This window comes from Podarcis pityusensis, assembly GCF_964106645.2.
Source record: "Podarcis pityusensis genome assembly, chromosome: 6".
NCBI lineage: Eukaryota > Metazoa > Chordata > Lepidosauria > Squamata > Lacertidae > Podarcis > Podarcis pityusensis.
Genome location: NC_138030.1, coordinates 9,002,310 through 9,019,600, shown reverse-complemented (window position 1 = coordinate 9,019,600; position 17,291 = coordinate 9,002,310). Strand labels below are relative to the sequence as shown.

Below are 17,291 nucleotides of genomic sequence, written 5' to 3'. Positions count from 1 at the left end.
TTATTATTGTTATTGTTATTGTTATTGTTATTGTTATTTTATTATTATTATAAAACATCAAACTTTAAAAACTTCCCAATAGATGGCTGCCTCCAGATGTCTTCTGAAAGTTGTATAGTTATTTATCTCCTTGACCTCCAATGGGAGGGCATTCCACAAGTTTGGCACCACTACCAAGAAGGCACTGTGATTGTAAGAAGCTGGAGGCAGATGACGAAAGGGGACAGTTGTCACCATGGGCTATGTGGGTGCTTCTGAAAGCAAGGCACTCCTGCAGCAGGATGTTTTCTCTTCATTTTTGCCTCTAGAAAGTGGCATTTGGTGGTATACTGCTTCTAAACATTGATGATCCATTTACCTTTCGTAGCTAAGAACAATTGATATGGATCTGGTTCTCCAAAAATCTGCTTAAGTTCCTCAGGAAGAAACAAACAAACTCATGGCTCTGACACAGCAAAGTGTTCATTCTCTGAAGTGCCTGTACCTGGATGTGAGGTACCAACAGGTGCCAATTGATGGTTCACTGAATGTATGCCTATCCTTTTACACCCCACTGCATCATGGATTGTGTAGTCTTTAGGGCTATGTGCATTTTTTCCGCGTGCAAAAATTAAGATGGTATTAGCAGCTAAGGGCAGAAATATCAAGGATTCGTGGGGAAAAATAAAAAGTCTTGAAAATGTAGAGATGCCAATCATATGTCAGGCTTGTTAATGTAAGAACAGATAGTAAGTTGATTCCTTGAAATGTCAAGCAGAATTTCTAATGGCTGCCAGAACTTTTGGATCAGGATTTAGAAATTATGGAAATTTAATATTTGTCCTGATCCAGACTTGTCACAGAACTCTACAGGAAGGAACTGGGATGAATTGGCAGAGATCTGAAAGCTTGTTTGTGGCCTCTGATATTCTTAAAGAACTTCTCTGCAATTAGACTCTATATCTACCTATTGGTATATAAAATTAGTTGCCATGACTCAGAAAATAAATAACCAATTAGTAACCTATTTATGGTAATGTTGTAATATTCAATGCAATCACACTGCTATTAAAAATTGAGACATGTAATTAGATGTATCTGAGATAAACTTGGAGGTGCAAAGAGGGAGAGGGGGTGGCAAGGGAGAGAGATTTGGTCTCCTTGGATACAGTTCTGCGGACAGTTCCATGCAAGTCTCATTTATATCCTCAATATACAGTGGTACCTCGGGTTAAGAACTTAATTCATTCCGGAGGTCCGTTCTTAACCTGAAACTGTTCTTAACCTGAAGCACCACTTTAGCTAATGGGGCCTCCTGCTGCCACCGCACCGCCGGAACACAATTTCTGTTCTCATCCTGAAGCAAAGTTCTTAACCTGAAGCACTATTTCTGGGTTAGCGGAGTCCGTAACCTGAAGCGTATGTAACCTGAAGCGTATGTAACCCGAGGTACCACTGTAAAGGCTCCAAGTAGGTCTTTGCCTGCTTGGCCCCTAGCCTTGATCTGTGGCAGCAGGGATGCAAAGCCCAGAGAGCCAAAACCAAAACTGCAGCCTCATTCTTCTATTTTAGGCTAAACAGTTATTAGAAGCATAGTGGTACCTCGGGTTACAGACGCTTCAGGTTAAAGACGCTTCAGGTTACAGACGCCACTAACCCAGAAATAGTTCCTCGGGTTAAGAACTTTGCTTCAGGATGAGAACAGAAATTGCGCAGTGGCACAGTAGCAGCAGGAGGCCCCATTAGCTAAAGTGGTGCTTCAGGTTAAGAACAGTTTCAGGTTAAGAACGGACCTCTGGAATGAATTAAGTTCTTAACCCGAGGTACCTCTGTACCTGGTCAGACCTGAAACATAGAAGGCAGGATGTCTCCTTACCTTGAGACTAGCCAGTGTTCCATCTAGCTCAGTATTGTATACACTAACCAGCATCAGCTCTCCAGGATTTCAGACAAGGGACATTTCTAGATGTTGGGAACTGAGCCTGGGACCTTCTGCATGCAAAGCTGATGATTCACATATGGAGAAACTAGTGTTAGCGACCTTGGGTTAGTCACTACGTCTCAGCCTAACCTATTGTCAGGTACACTGGCAAGCACGGGAGTTTTCCCCTCCCTCCAGTAGCTTCTGATAAGAAGTAGTGAGCCTAAACACTCCCTCCCTCCTGGTTGCCTAGCTACTATCTCAAAGCTGTCCAGCTCTTTCCCTGACTGTGCAGCCTCTGAATCTGCTGGTCTCACTGCTTCTGGGAACATGGAAAGCAAGGGGGGATCCTCCCCCTCCCCCTCTGTTAGAGGCTGCTCTGTTTGTGACCTCATTCCTCCATCTTCAGAGTCAGACCAGCCCCTGACACCTATCATACAGGGTCATTATCTAATAGGTTGCTTTGGGGCTGAGTAGGGATTTTAATTTGCCTGCTATTGGCTCTTTGTACAGTTTGTTTCACTTGCTCTGCATTGTGGTTTCTGGGGACTGATGCACTTGACTCTAGGGAAGAATGATGCAGGAATCTCCCCTACTTACTTTTATGGTGCGACATGGAGAAGGGGTAGGCACATGCTGCAGGTGTTGTCTGATAGGTTATAGCTAGCTCCTTCACTAATATTTAGTATCTATCTGTGTGTTATATTAAGTCAATTTAGTGACCAATAGTTTCACCCAGTCCTATCTGTCTTGCTGTTTCAGCTCTAAGCTGCAAAATACTATCTGCCGTTTTCAGCACCATGGAGAGCGCTCATATACCAACAGGTCTATACCATTCCATCATTACAGAACAGCTTTCAAACAGCTTATCGCCTCCAGATGAGAAGGTTGTTCTCAAGCCCTAACAAATTAAAAGATCAGATTCCCAAATGGATTTTTCTGCTTATTGGAAATAGGCTCAGTCTTCAGCCATGTCACGCTGCAGGTTTCCAAAGGATGGTCCAATTTTCTTTCTTGACAAGACAGATGAGCTTGTGCTTTGTTTGTTTGTTTGTTTGTTTGTTTGTTTGTTTGTTTGTTTGTTTTCTGGCTTGGGTTGAACTCCTGCTGAACAGGCGGTCCTCAGGCATGAAGTGCTGGCAGAGGGAGAGGTAACAGTGATGCCCCCCCAAAAAGGAAGTGATGCTTTCTAAGCTGAATAATGGACTTGAATCATAGTATCAGAGAATCAGAGTTGGAAGGGACCCACAAGGGTCATCTAGTCCAACCCCCTGCAGTGCAGGAATCCTACCCACAGCTGCCCTTGGCTCAAACCACCAAATTTCTGGTCAGCAGACAGAAGCACTGACCCATTGCGCTACAGCACACAGACAAAATTAAGTTCTTCACATAGTACATTATTAAACTACGGATTTTGCTCCCACAAGAGGCACTGATGGCCACCAACTTAGATGGCCATCTAAGTTGCATGGCTACAAAGGAACCATCAGGGTCTACTCTGATCCACATCATTTTTTACTGTGGTCCCAAGCCCACCACTGGATCGAGTTTGACCCATTGCAGGTGAGTGGGCCCAACAAATTACCCTCAAGGAAATGCAAATTCCCCACCCTTCCTCTACTGAATCATTCTTTCCCCTTCCATCTGCATACCTTTCTTTGCAGCAAAGTCCTCCTTCATGCATAAGAGCCCTCCAGGGTGGAAAGCTGAAAATCATTCCTATTTTTTTTTTCATACAGAACTTGTGTTGTTGCAATGATTGCAAACAGTTAGGTGAGCCAGTTTTTGCCCCTGGTTGTGGGATACTGATTAAACGTAGCACGGGGTGCAAATCATCAACTTGCCTTGCAATGCAACGAAAGTGCAGACCACACCGACTACAGAGACTAATCGGTATTTTTGTCCATTGCAGGAGCTGTTGTGATTGCCTTTGTTGTGTGCTGGCTTCCGTATCATGTACGGCGACTTATGTATTGCTATGTGCCAGAAAATCAGTGGTCAGAGTGAGTAACCAAATTCTGTGCATTAACTGCATTATGTTTCAATGCAATTACCCCTACCCAATCAGGTGGCTCCTGGCCTCTTAGAAGAGGACAACTACTCTCAGGGGAAAGCTGCCATCCTGCTGGAAGTATTGGCTGGATAATGGCTCAGTCCTCCTTTGCCCTCATCCTTCAAAGAAAGAAGTTCTGGTGATCCAGATCCCTCTGACTGCATCTCCAGCCAATGACCCTGAGCCAAGTTCATAGAACTAGGAGGTTTCATAGCCCTTAAATCCATAAGGTCAATAACTTCCTAAAGGAAGTCCAAGTTGCTAGACCCTGAACCTGACACTGGAAGCTTGAGCAAGAGGTGTGAATGTGCTTATCCACCATCTCAGCTTTTTGCTCTCCTAGGGTTCCTTCTCCATTGAAGGAGACAGAAGGGACAACCTCAGGCCCAGTGCATGACTCCAAGCCAAATCTTTGTCCCTTGAAATTCCAGCCAAGTAATGTGTACACATATGCATGTACTAGAGCAAAAAATGCATATATATTCATATATTAGCAAAAAATAACAGGCAAGAAAGCATTATATTTGGGGAAAATTGCTTTGAAAAAAATTGTACATTTAGCAAAATTGAATAGAGTATGTTTGCAGAAATGTGCACTAAAATGATGATGAAGTATCACGATGACTTGTTGTTACACAACTCAACCATCTGGTTTTTTTCCTTGCTCATTTGCCCCTCCTTTTCTTCTCTCCCCTTAGCTTCCTTTTTGACTTCTACCACTACTTCTACATGCTGACAAACATCCTCTTCTATGTCAGTTCAGCCATCAACCCAGTCTTGTACAACCTGGTCTCTGCCAACTTCCGCCAAATCTTCCTCTCCACGCTCATGTTTGTGTGCCTGCCATGGAGGAAGAAGAAGAAGAGGACCAAGTTCAACAGGAAGTCCAACAGCATCTCCAGCAACCATACCTTCTCCAGCCAAGTCACCAGAGAAACCACATATTGAGACTTGGACATTGTCAAGGAAGGAATGAACAAGCGTCTCGATTCAAGGCAGAATCAGAGCTTGAGAAGAGGGCTGTACTGCTTTCATACATGACCTCCAAATTCACCATAGCATGAATGTGTTTAGCTGGTTGTCATACATGGGAATGAGTAGACCTCTGTTCTACAGATTAACTTTGGGGTTATGTTAATGCATCGGCCTCTGCCTTTTGTGAGTAACGTCTCCATGTTGTGTAATTTTGATCCAGCATAGAAGTTGCCTGTGACGTCATCCAGGAAGCATAAACATTTATGCAGTCAGTGTTGGCCAAGCTTGAATGCTTCTTGTACTGCAGTTCATCCATTTCTCAGTTAGAAGTGCCACAGGGGTGTTGGAAAAGACCCACCTCTCCTGGTGATCTTAAGCTGGTATAGAAGCTGGGTAGGTATTGTGGTTGGGGTTTGGTTTGGTTTTTAGTGAATGGGGGCTGTTGCTTTTAGGGTGGGAGAAGGGAAACTTATCCAACGGGTCTTTAAAGAAAGAGGAATGTAAATTGTTCAATAAAGAAGGGCATGCAATACTCAGGGAATGAGGTTATTCTTGTACTTTTGGGTTTGGGGATGAATTCAGGTTCTGCAATGAGTGTTTGGGAGAACCAGTGTGGCTCCCTTTCATTTGATAAGGGGAGGGTGGGGTGCCTTGGAAAGTCCATGGTGCCATCTTGGGTTACGTTTTCAATAATATTTCAATATTTTGGCCTAGGAAACCACTGTTGTTATTATTTGTGTATGTGCCTGTCATAGCAGGGCCACGTTCCTTGATCAAAGCCTCCAGGCAATGATACCATTGTACAGTAATGATGCTGGAAAAGGCAAAGGTGCCTGGAAAAATATGCTATACCTGCTAGGAGAGAAAGGGGAAAGTTGTTGCATCCTTTATATAACGCTGGAATTCACTTGAGGCAGAGGAGACACATCCAGCTTTGATTACTGGTCAAGTTCAATTACTTTGTCTACAACAGTGTAACACTTTGTCATGCCAATCATATGCAAGGTGCCATACAGATCAAGGGGTTGCTCAGAACACTTGCAATCTACAGTAGATAATGAAGAAGAGATGAGGGAAGAAGTTATGAAATTGTAAGTAGCAGGTATGGCAGTAGTAGCTAAATGGCAGTGGAAAACTGGGTCTGGATAAGGTATTAAAAAGAGGGTATTCTCCATTTTTTCTTCACCAACAACTCTGTATAGTAAGTTGGGTTGAGACATGGTGGCCAGCCAACAATATGGAATAAAAAATACCTTTTGTGTGCTAACAATTTAAGGGATTGGAGGGGAAAGACAGGGAGTTACAGAACAGCTATTGATGGTTTGAGAAAATAAGGATGGTTAAAATTAGAGTTATGAATTGAACAATAGCGAAGAATGCAGGGACTTTAATGAAGGCAAAATCTCAAGACATCTGGAACATGGGGAGTCCGCTTTTGAATTATTATTTTTTGTAATTGTAATATATAATTCGTGGTATTATTATTGTAATTTGGAATGATTTGATTGGATTTATTGTTAATTGGAGGATTTCATTGAAAATGAATAAAAATTATTTACAAAAAAAAGGAGACACATGGTGACCAACCTAAGCTCAGCCTTCCCCAAACCTGATGTCCTCCCGATGGTTTGGATTCCAGCTGCCATCAGCCCCAACCAATGTGACATCTTTGCAGCTTCATGGTTGCAAAGTTACCCTCCCTCAACTGTATACCTAAAGAGATGGAGGGAAAACTCTTCTCTTTCTACAGGTATGGGAAGCATAGGGCCCTCCGTATGTTGCTGGAGCCATCAGTCCCAGCCAATACAATGTATGGTCAGAGATGATGAAAGTTATCATCCAACGACATCTGAAGAGCACCAGGTTGGGGGAAGCTGTCCTAAGGTCACCCACTGAGCATCATGGCTGAGATGAACCTAATTTCCCTAGTTCTAAGTCCAGCCCCTATCTACTACACTATACTGAGACTGATATTAATATGGCGATTTCCTAAAGGCAGATTCAACTCTTCAACATGCAGGACATAGGTTTGCCTTGCATTGCTTCTCTGTTTCCCAGGATTTCCTCCCCTCCCGAATAGTTCCTTGGCATGGCAGCTAGTGTAACAACAAGTGTAGCTGGAGAATGAGAAAGACATCTGTTCTCCTCAGCCTCCATTCTAAACATCACAGCATTTGGTGATCTGCTGCCTGAGCAACTAAGCATGAAGGCAAAACTCAATGGCTGAATCTCTGCTAGGGAAAACTGTAGCATATTTGGGGGGATCCGTATCTGATAATCCAATTCTTTCCAAATCTAAAGTCTGCTCAGCTGGGCCTGATTTATCTGTTGCTAGACTGTACCATGCTGGGGAACTTGAAAACTCCCTTATTATTTGGGGATATGTTAGTGCTAGGCTTTGGTGTATATATTTTGCAGCCAAGTGCAGAATTATATCATCTGGTATGACTGCTGGTGAAATAATAAAGAAACTTAAGGTTTATTAATCCTGGCAAACAAATCCATCCTGGGTAGAGACTTAGATGTGGCCATCATGACGTATGGTTGCCATACATCTAGAATTTCCTGGGCATGTCCGGGATTCAAACGGTGAAATTAGCGTCCGGCATTTTCCGGGTTTTGCCAACAGAACCAGGAAGCTCAACAACTTTTCTTTAAATATGGCAACCCTCTCATGAGGTTCATGAATACTGACTGGAGGAGCCTGAGAAAAACTACCTAGAGGTAATTACTTACAAAAGAATCAGGGAAGAATAGATTGCCTGTAAGCCACCCCCAGTTCTGACATCTTATTGCTTGTTGCTATACTCCCAATTGATAATAGGATTTAAGGACAACTAACTTTGACTTTTGAACTCACCACAACAGGGACACAGTAGCTGATATGACTGTGCCTTTAGATCAAAAGAAAATGCAAGTAAATAAACCAAAAGAAAGAAAAGCAAAAACACACATATGCACGCGTGTGTATACTTAAGTCTGTGCTTGTGTACTTTTGGCATGTAACAAAATGCCTGGAGGCAGACATTTTGGTTAAAATTCATTATTTTGGGGTGAATGATAAAGAGCAGGGGGGTGGGCCAGATGACCTTCAAGCTTCCTTGCAACTCTAAAATTCTGTGATTTTGTAACATAGCAAAATATGGAACAATGTATGAACCAAGTTGCACCATGTGTAAGCATTGTACCAAATTCAATAAATCTATATAAAGTTACATAAATCATAAAGAGCTCTGCAAAAACTCTAGGAATAACTAAGGGGATGGGTAGATTTATTTCAGGAAAAAAATGAAAGCAGTAACTGCATTTTCGCTATGACATCCTAGATTTTGATTTTGATTTATTTATTTTTAGATCCTTTGGAGGGGAACTTTTAAAGGGCCCAAGGACAACATGTATATAATATTATATACATGAATAAATGTTCACTTTGCTGTATGTCAATGTGATGATCCATTTCCGTTATTATTTAAATCTGATTTTTTTAGTAATAATTTGACAAAACAGCTTGAATAATCTGCATGCATCTGTTTTGAAAGTCCTGAAAATGTAGCACATTACAGCTCCAAACCAGCTAGTGACATTTTGCAGATTTTTCTTCTTACGCAGGGAGGAAGACATAAAAGGAATGAGACATACTCAATTTGGCACTGGATTGGCCTCATCTGGTATGCATAATCTCTTGAGGGATGATCAAAGGACTGCCGCATTTGATGCGTGAGGAGAGGTCAGAGAGAAGCAAGGAGCCTTTGCTTCAGCCAGTGGCCTGCAAAACCATTACCTGGAGCACCTCAAAAGCTTATTGGGGGTATCTTGGTGAGGACTTTCGCTAAAAGACAGCTTCTTCACTACCAGTCTTCTTCTGTATCTCTTAACTGCAAGGACAGACCTGAGAGGACCTTGCATGAACTTGTGTTCCATGGAACATATCCCAGAATCCCTTGCAACAAGCTGGTGTCCCATAGCAAAGATGAGACAATTCTGACAAGAGATAACCCAGGAACTGGAAAGTTTGAAAACTACTTATGTAGAGCAGGGCTGGCTTACGTCAATGGTGGTAGAGGAGAAAATGGCGCCTCTCCCTTTTGACTAGACCAGCAGTTGCATCTTACTTCAACACTGGTGATAGGGCTAAATGCTCCACCACACACAGGGCCCACAAGGCTGTGGGGAGACTCCCTCAGCAATGTCCACTCTCCACCCCTCAGCAGCTGCCACCTGAGGTGGCTCCCTCACTCTACATAAAGAAAGATTACTCAATGGTAGAAGAAGAGAAGAAGAGTTTGGATTTGATATCCTGCTTTATCACTACCCTAAGGAGTCTCAAAGCGGCTAACATTCTCCTTTCCCTTCCTCCCCCACAAAAAACACTCTGTGAGGTAAGTGAGGCTGAGAGACTTCAGAGAAGTGTGACTAGCCCAAGGTCACCCAGCAGCTGCATGTGGAGGAGCGGAGACGCGAACCCGGTTCACCAGATTACAAGTCTACCACTCTTAACCACTAAACCACACAGACTTAGGTTGCTTATCAGAAAGTGCATGCACAGCTAAATGGGTTGCTGAATGGAAAATGTGAGAAAATCCTATTTTCTTCAGGTTTTATGGGAAGACTGCAGGTGGTGGTTTAATATCCAGGAATCTTACATTTGCACAGAGTTGCGCTAGATCAGTTACCAACCCGTGGGATGAGCTGCATTCAAGTGGTCTGTGGTCTGTTGGATTTGTGGCTGAAGATGGGAGACATCCCATCCACACTGGTGGAGGAAGAGGAGTGCGGGGGGAGCGCACCGCCCCCAGCAGCGCGATCCCAGTGGGGTCCCATCACAGCTGCTCCTCCGCCTTTGCTGAGCACCACGCCCCTACAGGCGGCGCACCCCGCCCCCAGGACGAGCGCCACGCCTCTGCAGGCGGTGCACCACGTCCCCGGGACGCACGCCAGCCCCTCCCCTGCCTGCTGTCCGCCCCCCCAGTGCTGGAGCATGAAGCTCCACCACTGCCCATCCATCGGACGAAATAGTCATCTTGATTTTCAACCGTATTTTCATTCCTTATTTTGTTTCTCATATTGCATTTTATTCCATTGCAATTTGAATCAAAATTGTAATACAATAAAATGCAACATGTAAGAAACACAGAAACCCACATCTAGCACCGCGTGTCACAATTGCGGGAAAATCATTAAACTGTCTGCCAAGACCTTCAGCAATTTTCAAGCTGGGCGTGCAGTTTTGAGACCATTGGGTTAAATGAACCCTGCGATCGTTTCTGTTGAGATGATTCTAAGACATTTGCCTTTTAGAAGGTTTTTAAAAAGATAGCAGATTCAGGGAAATAAAGCTACAGCAGATGGATGACAGCTATTAAAAGGGTCCGCCATATGACTTCTTGAAAATGTACTTTTCAAACCGCTTTTTATGGAGAGCACCATCCATTTGACAAAGTGTGCAATCAGACTCCAAAATGAATTGTGCTTCTGATCAATTTATCCAAAACGGGCTGCTGCTGCTGCTGCTGCTGCTTCTTCTTCCTGAGCTCCGTCCTGCCTCCGTGCATGTGATGCTCTGCCGATCTTTGCCTTTCATACAGCAAGCAAGGTTTCGCTTCAGTGACTCCAGTCTTAAAGAAGCCAACGCAATGGAAGGGCAGATGGGAGGCCTAAGGGAGACACATGGTGTAAACAGGAAAAGTAAACAGATGCCTTCATTGGTTATGTCAAACTGTCTTTTTCCGAACATAGGGCAATCACATTGCTAGCTCTGAATACCGCCGCTCGCTTTGATCAAATTGTCCTCTTTATACAGGGCAACAGATCTCTCCCTCCCTCTCTCTCTCTCTCTTTCTTTTGGCCATCATGAAAATTGCATGACATGGCAAAAGCTTTTCATGCACAATAATTCCAAGTTATATTTTCTTGATCATGGTATGGAGCGCAGTGACACTGCTGAGAGCTGAAAAACAAAAGGAGAAGCCGATATTTGTAAAGGGATGTTCCACACTGCTGCAACCAAACCATTTCTGCCATGGTACGTCCATATTCTGTTTCAGGCTAGGGTTGACAGGAATCAGAGGTGCCATCCTTCAAGGGAGAATGGGGGCTGACATCACACATGTGATGTCAGGACATCAGGAGAAGCCAGGGGCCAGAGGCAAACACAGCGGCAGCACGGCTTCAATGGCCGGCACCGCCGCCTCCTCCTGCTACCACCACTGGTCAGGGTCTGTTTCCCCACTCCTTCCCCTCTGCTGTAGGAGGAGGAGCTGGTCACTGAAGCCACGTCATTCCTGGCTCCATGCTTGGCCTCATCCACCCAGACAATACAGGCAAAACAACAAAACCAAGAAGCTAAAAACAGAATAGAGCACAATTCCGCATATTACGTACTATCTAAAACTCCTGGGCAAATAGGAAGAACTTCACCTGTGGTTGAAAACCTAGTAATGTCAGTGCTAAGCAAGCCTTCCTTAGGGTGAGCATTCAGGTGTTGGGGGGCCACCACAGAAAAGGCCCTCTCCTTTATAAATCACGCTTCCATTTACAAAGGTACTTAGAGCAGGTCCTCTCCAGGAGTAAGAAGATCCAAAGCTATGTCTTTCTTTGTGTTTTTGCATTCCGTTTCAGAGTATGGGGTGCCACAAGCTTCTCACCATAGGGACAATAGGTGTGGGGGCCAGAAACCATGGGGCTGTGAGTTTCTGGAATGAGGGGCTTCTGACAGGTACTTCGTAGGGAAATTTGAAAGCAAAGACCTACCTGTTTATACCATGGGTTGCTTCTACAAGTAGATTGTTTAGCCCTACCAAGCAATTGCTTTTAAACAATCAGCCTGACGTGTAATTTAAATGGTTTCACAATCCACCTCACCAAAATCCTTCTCTAATCCAGAGGCACATCCCATGAAGCAAAAGTCTCCCGTAGTGTTAATTAGCAACTTCTTCCTTGCAGCTTTTGCTCTTACCAATAAAGAGTCTCTTAACTGTCCTTTCAGTAGTCTCTGAATTGCCCTCTAATACAATTTCCTGTACCCACAATTTAATAATCGGCTGAAATTACTGGCTTTTGTTATTGGTTGTTTTCCTTTTTTATTGCAAAATAATGATCTCCCACTACAAAGGAAAGAAGAGAAATAATAATGAGAGGAAACAAATAATTAAAGCCTTCTCTTCCCAGAAAGAATAACTGAATTTCAAGGGTGAGTGAGGCTATTTGAGAGCAACCAAGAGGCTATTTATGAGTAATGCTGCTATTGCACCTGACAAAGACCAACCCAAGTGAAAGAACCTGCAAGGAGGAAGCTTTTAATTAAAGATGCAGTAACCCGAAATAAATTTAATAACTTTTTGTTAGTCCACAATGGACAATTGGCAGTTATCTATTAAACGTTATTTTAAAACAAAAAAACCCACAGATCTGGTTTGAACATTGGTTAATGCAGAAAGAACCATAAAGCAACAGGCTTACTGAACAAACGATGGCAATTCCAACAAAGATGGTGAGTATGAAAACAACCCCCCACTTTTTACAACATTTTGCCCTTGTACTGGCAAATTCATATATTTGTTCAATGTAACTATTCTACACATGTCATTGTTGTGGCAGAAATACAAAAGTGCACAATTTAAAGAAAACCCCACAGAAGTCCTTATGTTACTATTTTTTTAAAAAAAATAAACAATTGACATGACAAGTGCTCCTATCTACCTGTTAATAGTTCATGTGTCAAAGGGAACAATACTCTCAAAATGTATCAACATCATATTTGTATATTGGATATTTTTAGATCCAAGTGTAAAAGAGTAAGCTATTTCTTGATATTAGCCTTTGTACTGTATGGTACTACTTTGTCATGCATTGATCTTCGGAAATAAAACAGCCTTGGGTTTTATTTTGTTGGCTGATTGTATTCCTGTAGCTTAATTATACCTTTTACATTCTGGGCTGATTTGTCTCCACACAAGCACGCGCGCCACTAATAGCGTTAGTAAAGAATACAGAACAAACAAGAGCAAGGAGATACATTACTCCATCATCCCTTCTCCAAAACACTGTGATTGGAGACTCCTGGGAAAACTATTCCATCTGATTAGAAGCTAGACCTGTCAATCACAAAAAGAGCTTTCCATCCATCCTACTGTGGCATTTTTCTTATATGGCAAACAAGAATTCACTTTTGGAAGACCTATGGGGTGTTTCTTCAATGTCCAAATCTCCAAAACATCCAGAATCCTGTTAGAGGTCCATGCTTTGGTTCAGAAGGCTTCAGAAAAATCCTGTCCCTGTTTAAAGGTAAAGGTACCCCTGCCCATACGGGCCAGTCATGTCAGACTCTAGGGTTGTGCGCCCATCTCACTTAAGAGGCCGGGGGCCAGCGCTGTCCGGAGACACTTCCAGGTCACGTGGCCAGCGTGACGAAGCTGCTCTGGCGAGCCAGCACCAGCGCAGCACACGGAAACGCCGTTTACCTTCCCGCTATAAAGCGGTACCTATTTATCTACTTGCACTTAGGGGTGCTTTCGAACTGCTAGGTGGGCAGGAGCTGGGACCGAAAGATGGGAGCTCACCCCGCCACGGGGATTTGAACCGCCGACCATGCGATCGGCAAGCCCTAGGTGCTGAGGTTTTACCCACAGCGCCACCCGTGTCCCTGTCCCTGTTTAGACAGGCCCAAAATATGTCTGAAATGACCAGCTTCAGCTTGGAATTTGCCCAAATCTGATGCACATCCTTAATTTCATGATCACACTGCCTCTGTACCAAGTACTGAGGCGTTCACAAAGTAAAGGAAGAATTGAACTCTGATTAATAAGAATACACACAGAGGCTTGAACCAGCAAGACACTGGGAAGGGTGTGTATAGTAGTCTCTCTGTCTGATCTCCGCAGCCCCCGGCCCAGGCCGTTTTATTCACAAAAGAACTTTTTACAGGGTGTTCGTAAGAACCAATCAGATTTCTTCTGAGCATTTCAACAAACCTACGTGGAGACAAAGTTAAACCACCATAACTAATTAAGCACAGGGTAAACGAAGAATAGAACTAAAAAGAAGAGCATTTGGCAACCCGGAGGTGATAAACAAGCAATATACATGATAAGGAGGATGGCCAGGAGGACAGCGATCATTATCACCTTCATGTGAGATCTGTTTCCTGGCCCTAAGATTAACATATTAGAAAGCTACATCAAAGAAACTTGCCCACTGTCTTTGATGACCCAGGATGCCTGCCTGGCTAAGCAACTGGGCTGTGTACGTGACTTTTCTTTTCTTTTCTTTTTAAATAAGTTTTTATTGTTAAAATAGTTCATCATTAATACACATATACAAGCATACAAACATACATTTCATACAATCCTTAAAAGTGTTCAAACATACTTACACTCAATCCCGCAAATAATTCCTTTCCCCATCACCATCCACCACCCCTCACCCCACCTTTGTGTTTGACTTCCAATCTACTCAATTACAATTTCTTTCCACTTCTATTACTTTCTTTCACACACCTTTAGCCTAATTTCATACTTCTTTTTCTATTACACATTGTTATCCATCTTATTTGATATTTCAGTATTTGAAACGGAACTTGTTTATTCTAATAGGAGTTCTGATTTTTCGATATGATTTTGCAAGTATCTTTTAAACACCTTCCAGTCCCTATCTATCTTTTCTTTTGAAATCCTTCCAATTTCTTCCATTGTTTTGGATATATTGTAATACTCCAATAATTTGGCAAGCCACTCTGTTTTTGTCGGTATTATACCACTTTTCCAGTTTTTCGCAATCAATAGCCTTGCTGCTACTGTTGCGTATAAATATAAAGTGTACGTGACTTTTCAGGCAAGAGAGATGGACAGTAGAGGAAGTGGCCAGAGATGCAGAGGGTTGTGGGATTTGATCAGAAATTATTGTCAGTGTATCAAACCCAGTCAACACAATGCATTCATCGTGGACACAATGGCTTGATGCATATTTTATAATTCCTCATAGTAATCCCACCTGACCCCACACTCTGGATATTTGCACTCCGACAAGTACGAAATATAATTTCTAAATCAGGCCCAAGTGATTTTAACCCTGACAATTTGTCAAACATAAACATATTTATTAACTATTAACCAGGGTTATTTTCTTTCTGATGTAGATGGATGGACAGGCAGATTTGCTACTTGGATAAAAATAAATCCTTTGCCACTATGAAGCTTTCAGTGCTAGACGAATTAACTTTCCAAATCCCAGTTAAAGATTTACAGTCACTGAGCAGTGAAGAGAGAGGACAGGAGAAATCTGTAGATGATTTATCATCTGGGGGGGGGGAGGTGAACTTGTTTTTGCAATGGCAATAATTATTAACAAATGTAATAATTTATTCGGCGAATCCATTTTTCCTACTGTTCCACCAGATCTATTGAGCTGTAAATGTTCTGAATAGGTAGGAAGATATGCGCCATGAGCTCTGCAAATGGTTTTCTTTAAAATAGCAATCCAAGAACAAAACTTTTCTGTTCCATGAGCAAAAATAACATAAATTGAATTTTTGCTCTTATATGTCTAGGCTAGCACATTGTCCGATCAGAGAAAAACGGGTTGTTCTGTGATTATTTTAAAATGACATTTCAGAGAAAATTGAAATATGTCCAGTACTTGACTATCAATACTAAGCTTAATTATATCTTTTTTGATTCAAATAACATGCTGGATAAGTCTGCCCCAACATTATCATACAATCATGTCACAATTATAGATATTCCAAGTTCTATTATAAGCTGATGTGATAGATACTCATTCCTCAGAGCACTATCTGAACTTACAGTAGCTGGAAGAGATTATACAAAACTGGTTAAAGAGAATAAAACACTCTCATCTGAAAGCTGTATGGAAAGAATTTTCCACTAAATTGCAAGAAATGGTTATAGGGTTTTTAAAATTTTGTCTTATTATTTATTTATTAAGCACTTTTATTACCAGCCACAGGACAGGCTACATCACAATAAAGCAGTAAAATACAAAATTCAGATGTTAAAGGGTTAAAACAACAATCAACAAACAATATTATTTGCAGGAAATGAACAACAATTACACGTTCCCAAAAGCCTAGCTGAAACTTTTGCATGTTTTCTGAAAATCCCCAAAGCTGGGACTAGGTGCACATGAATTCCAAAATTTGGGTGCCACCACCGAGAAGGACCTCCATGCCATCACTCCCCAGTCCTCTGAGGACAGCAACGTCACCAGCAAGGCCTCCCCTGCTGATCTTAAATCGCAGACTAGTCTATAAAAGATCAGGTGCTCTTTCAGGTATTTGTGACTCAGCTGAATCCAGTGCACAGGTCTAGCTTCTTGCTTTCTGCTTTCCTATATCTCTAGTTTTCTCTAGTTTCATGGGTTTTACAAAAAGTGGGGCTGTCCATGATGTTGTCTGTGAAACAATGAAGAGCCCTGGGTAGTTATTTGTCAGAAGCACAGAAGCAGAGGGTTGGGTTTTTTTAAGCTTTGTCGAAGTTTTTTTTTTAAAAAATTAATAATCCAGCCTTGCATTACTTTAAGAACCACAATAATAGCAGACGGGGAGGACCAGAACTCTCCAGAACCCCACACAGTATTCTAGATAGCTTCACATGATATCGCCTCACCTGTGAGGCCTATTAGAGCAGGCATAGGCAAACTCGGCCCCCCAGATATTGTTGGACTACAACTCCCATCATCCCTGACCACTATTAGCTAGGGATGATGGGAGTTGTAGTCCCAAAACAGCTGGAGGGCCAAGTTTGCCTATGCCTGTATTAGAGGATACAAAAAGCACCAGAAAGGAGAGGCCTGTGTGGAACTGCAGCATTTTTAAAAATGTGCGAGAAAGAATACAAACCATTTGCCACCTCTGGCTCATTTCAAGGTAAGAAAGAGCAAGAGGCAAACTCCTGCTCCCTCCTACACAGACACAGGATCCATTTGTCTGCAGTTTGGAAAGCATAGTTAACTCTGGAGTGAAGTGGCATTTCGTGCCTGCAAATTTCATCCACTTTGGCCATAAAGGACAAAGTTTTAGCCATTTCTGGATTCCCCATTACAGTGAATGAGGACCACTAAGCAGATCAAAGCAAACAGAGCACAGAATGACTCAAACAGATCAGCTTTTTAATTAAAAAAAAATTTTTAAATGCACAGATATGAATCCTGGGGCCTGTGCACACTCCTGATAAATGCATATTAGATACTTAAATTTTATCTTGCTGTTGTATGACATGTGAAATTTGTGTGCATAAATGTGTAATAGCAATTGATGTCTTTTACATTTGAATCAATCATTTTGGAATTTTATTGCAGTTATGTTGTGCATTTCCTTGCTTATGATTTCTTCCTGTCTCTCATAGTATC

At 42.3% G+C, this 17,291-nt stretch overlaps 1 protein-coding gene across 1 annotated transcript in view; it reads left to right on the top strand.

The window, feature by feature from the left end:
* The window catches only part of NTSR1 (neurotensin receptor 1), a 129,379-nt gene extending 116,569 nt beyond the window's left edge, over nt 1-12,810 (top strand). Inside the window, exons 3-4 of the mRNA XM_081011433.1 lie at nt 3,813-3,903; nt 4,652-12,810. Coding sequence (XP_080867559.1) covers nt 3,813-3,903; nt 4,652-4,901 — 341 coding nt within the window. The 3' untranslated portion in view covers nt 4,902-12,810. The remainder of the gene's footprint in view (nt 1-3,812; nt 3,904-4,651) is intronic.
* The last annotated feature ends 4,481 nt before the right edge of the window (nt 12,811-17,291 follow it).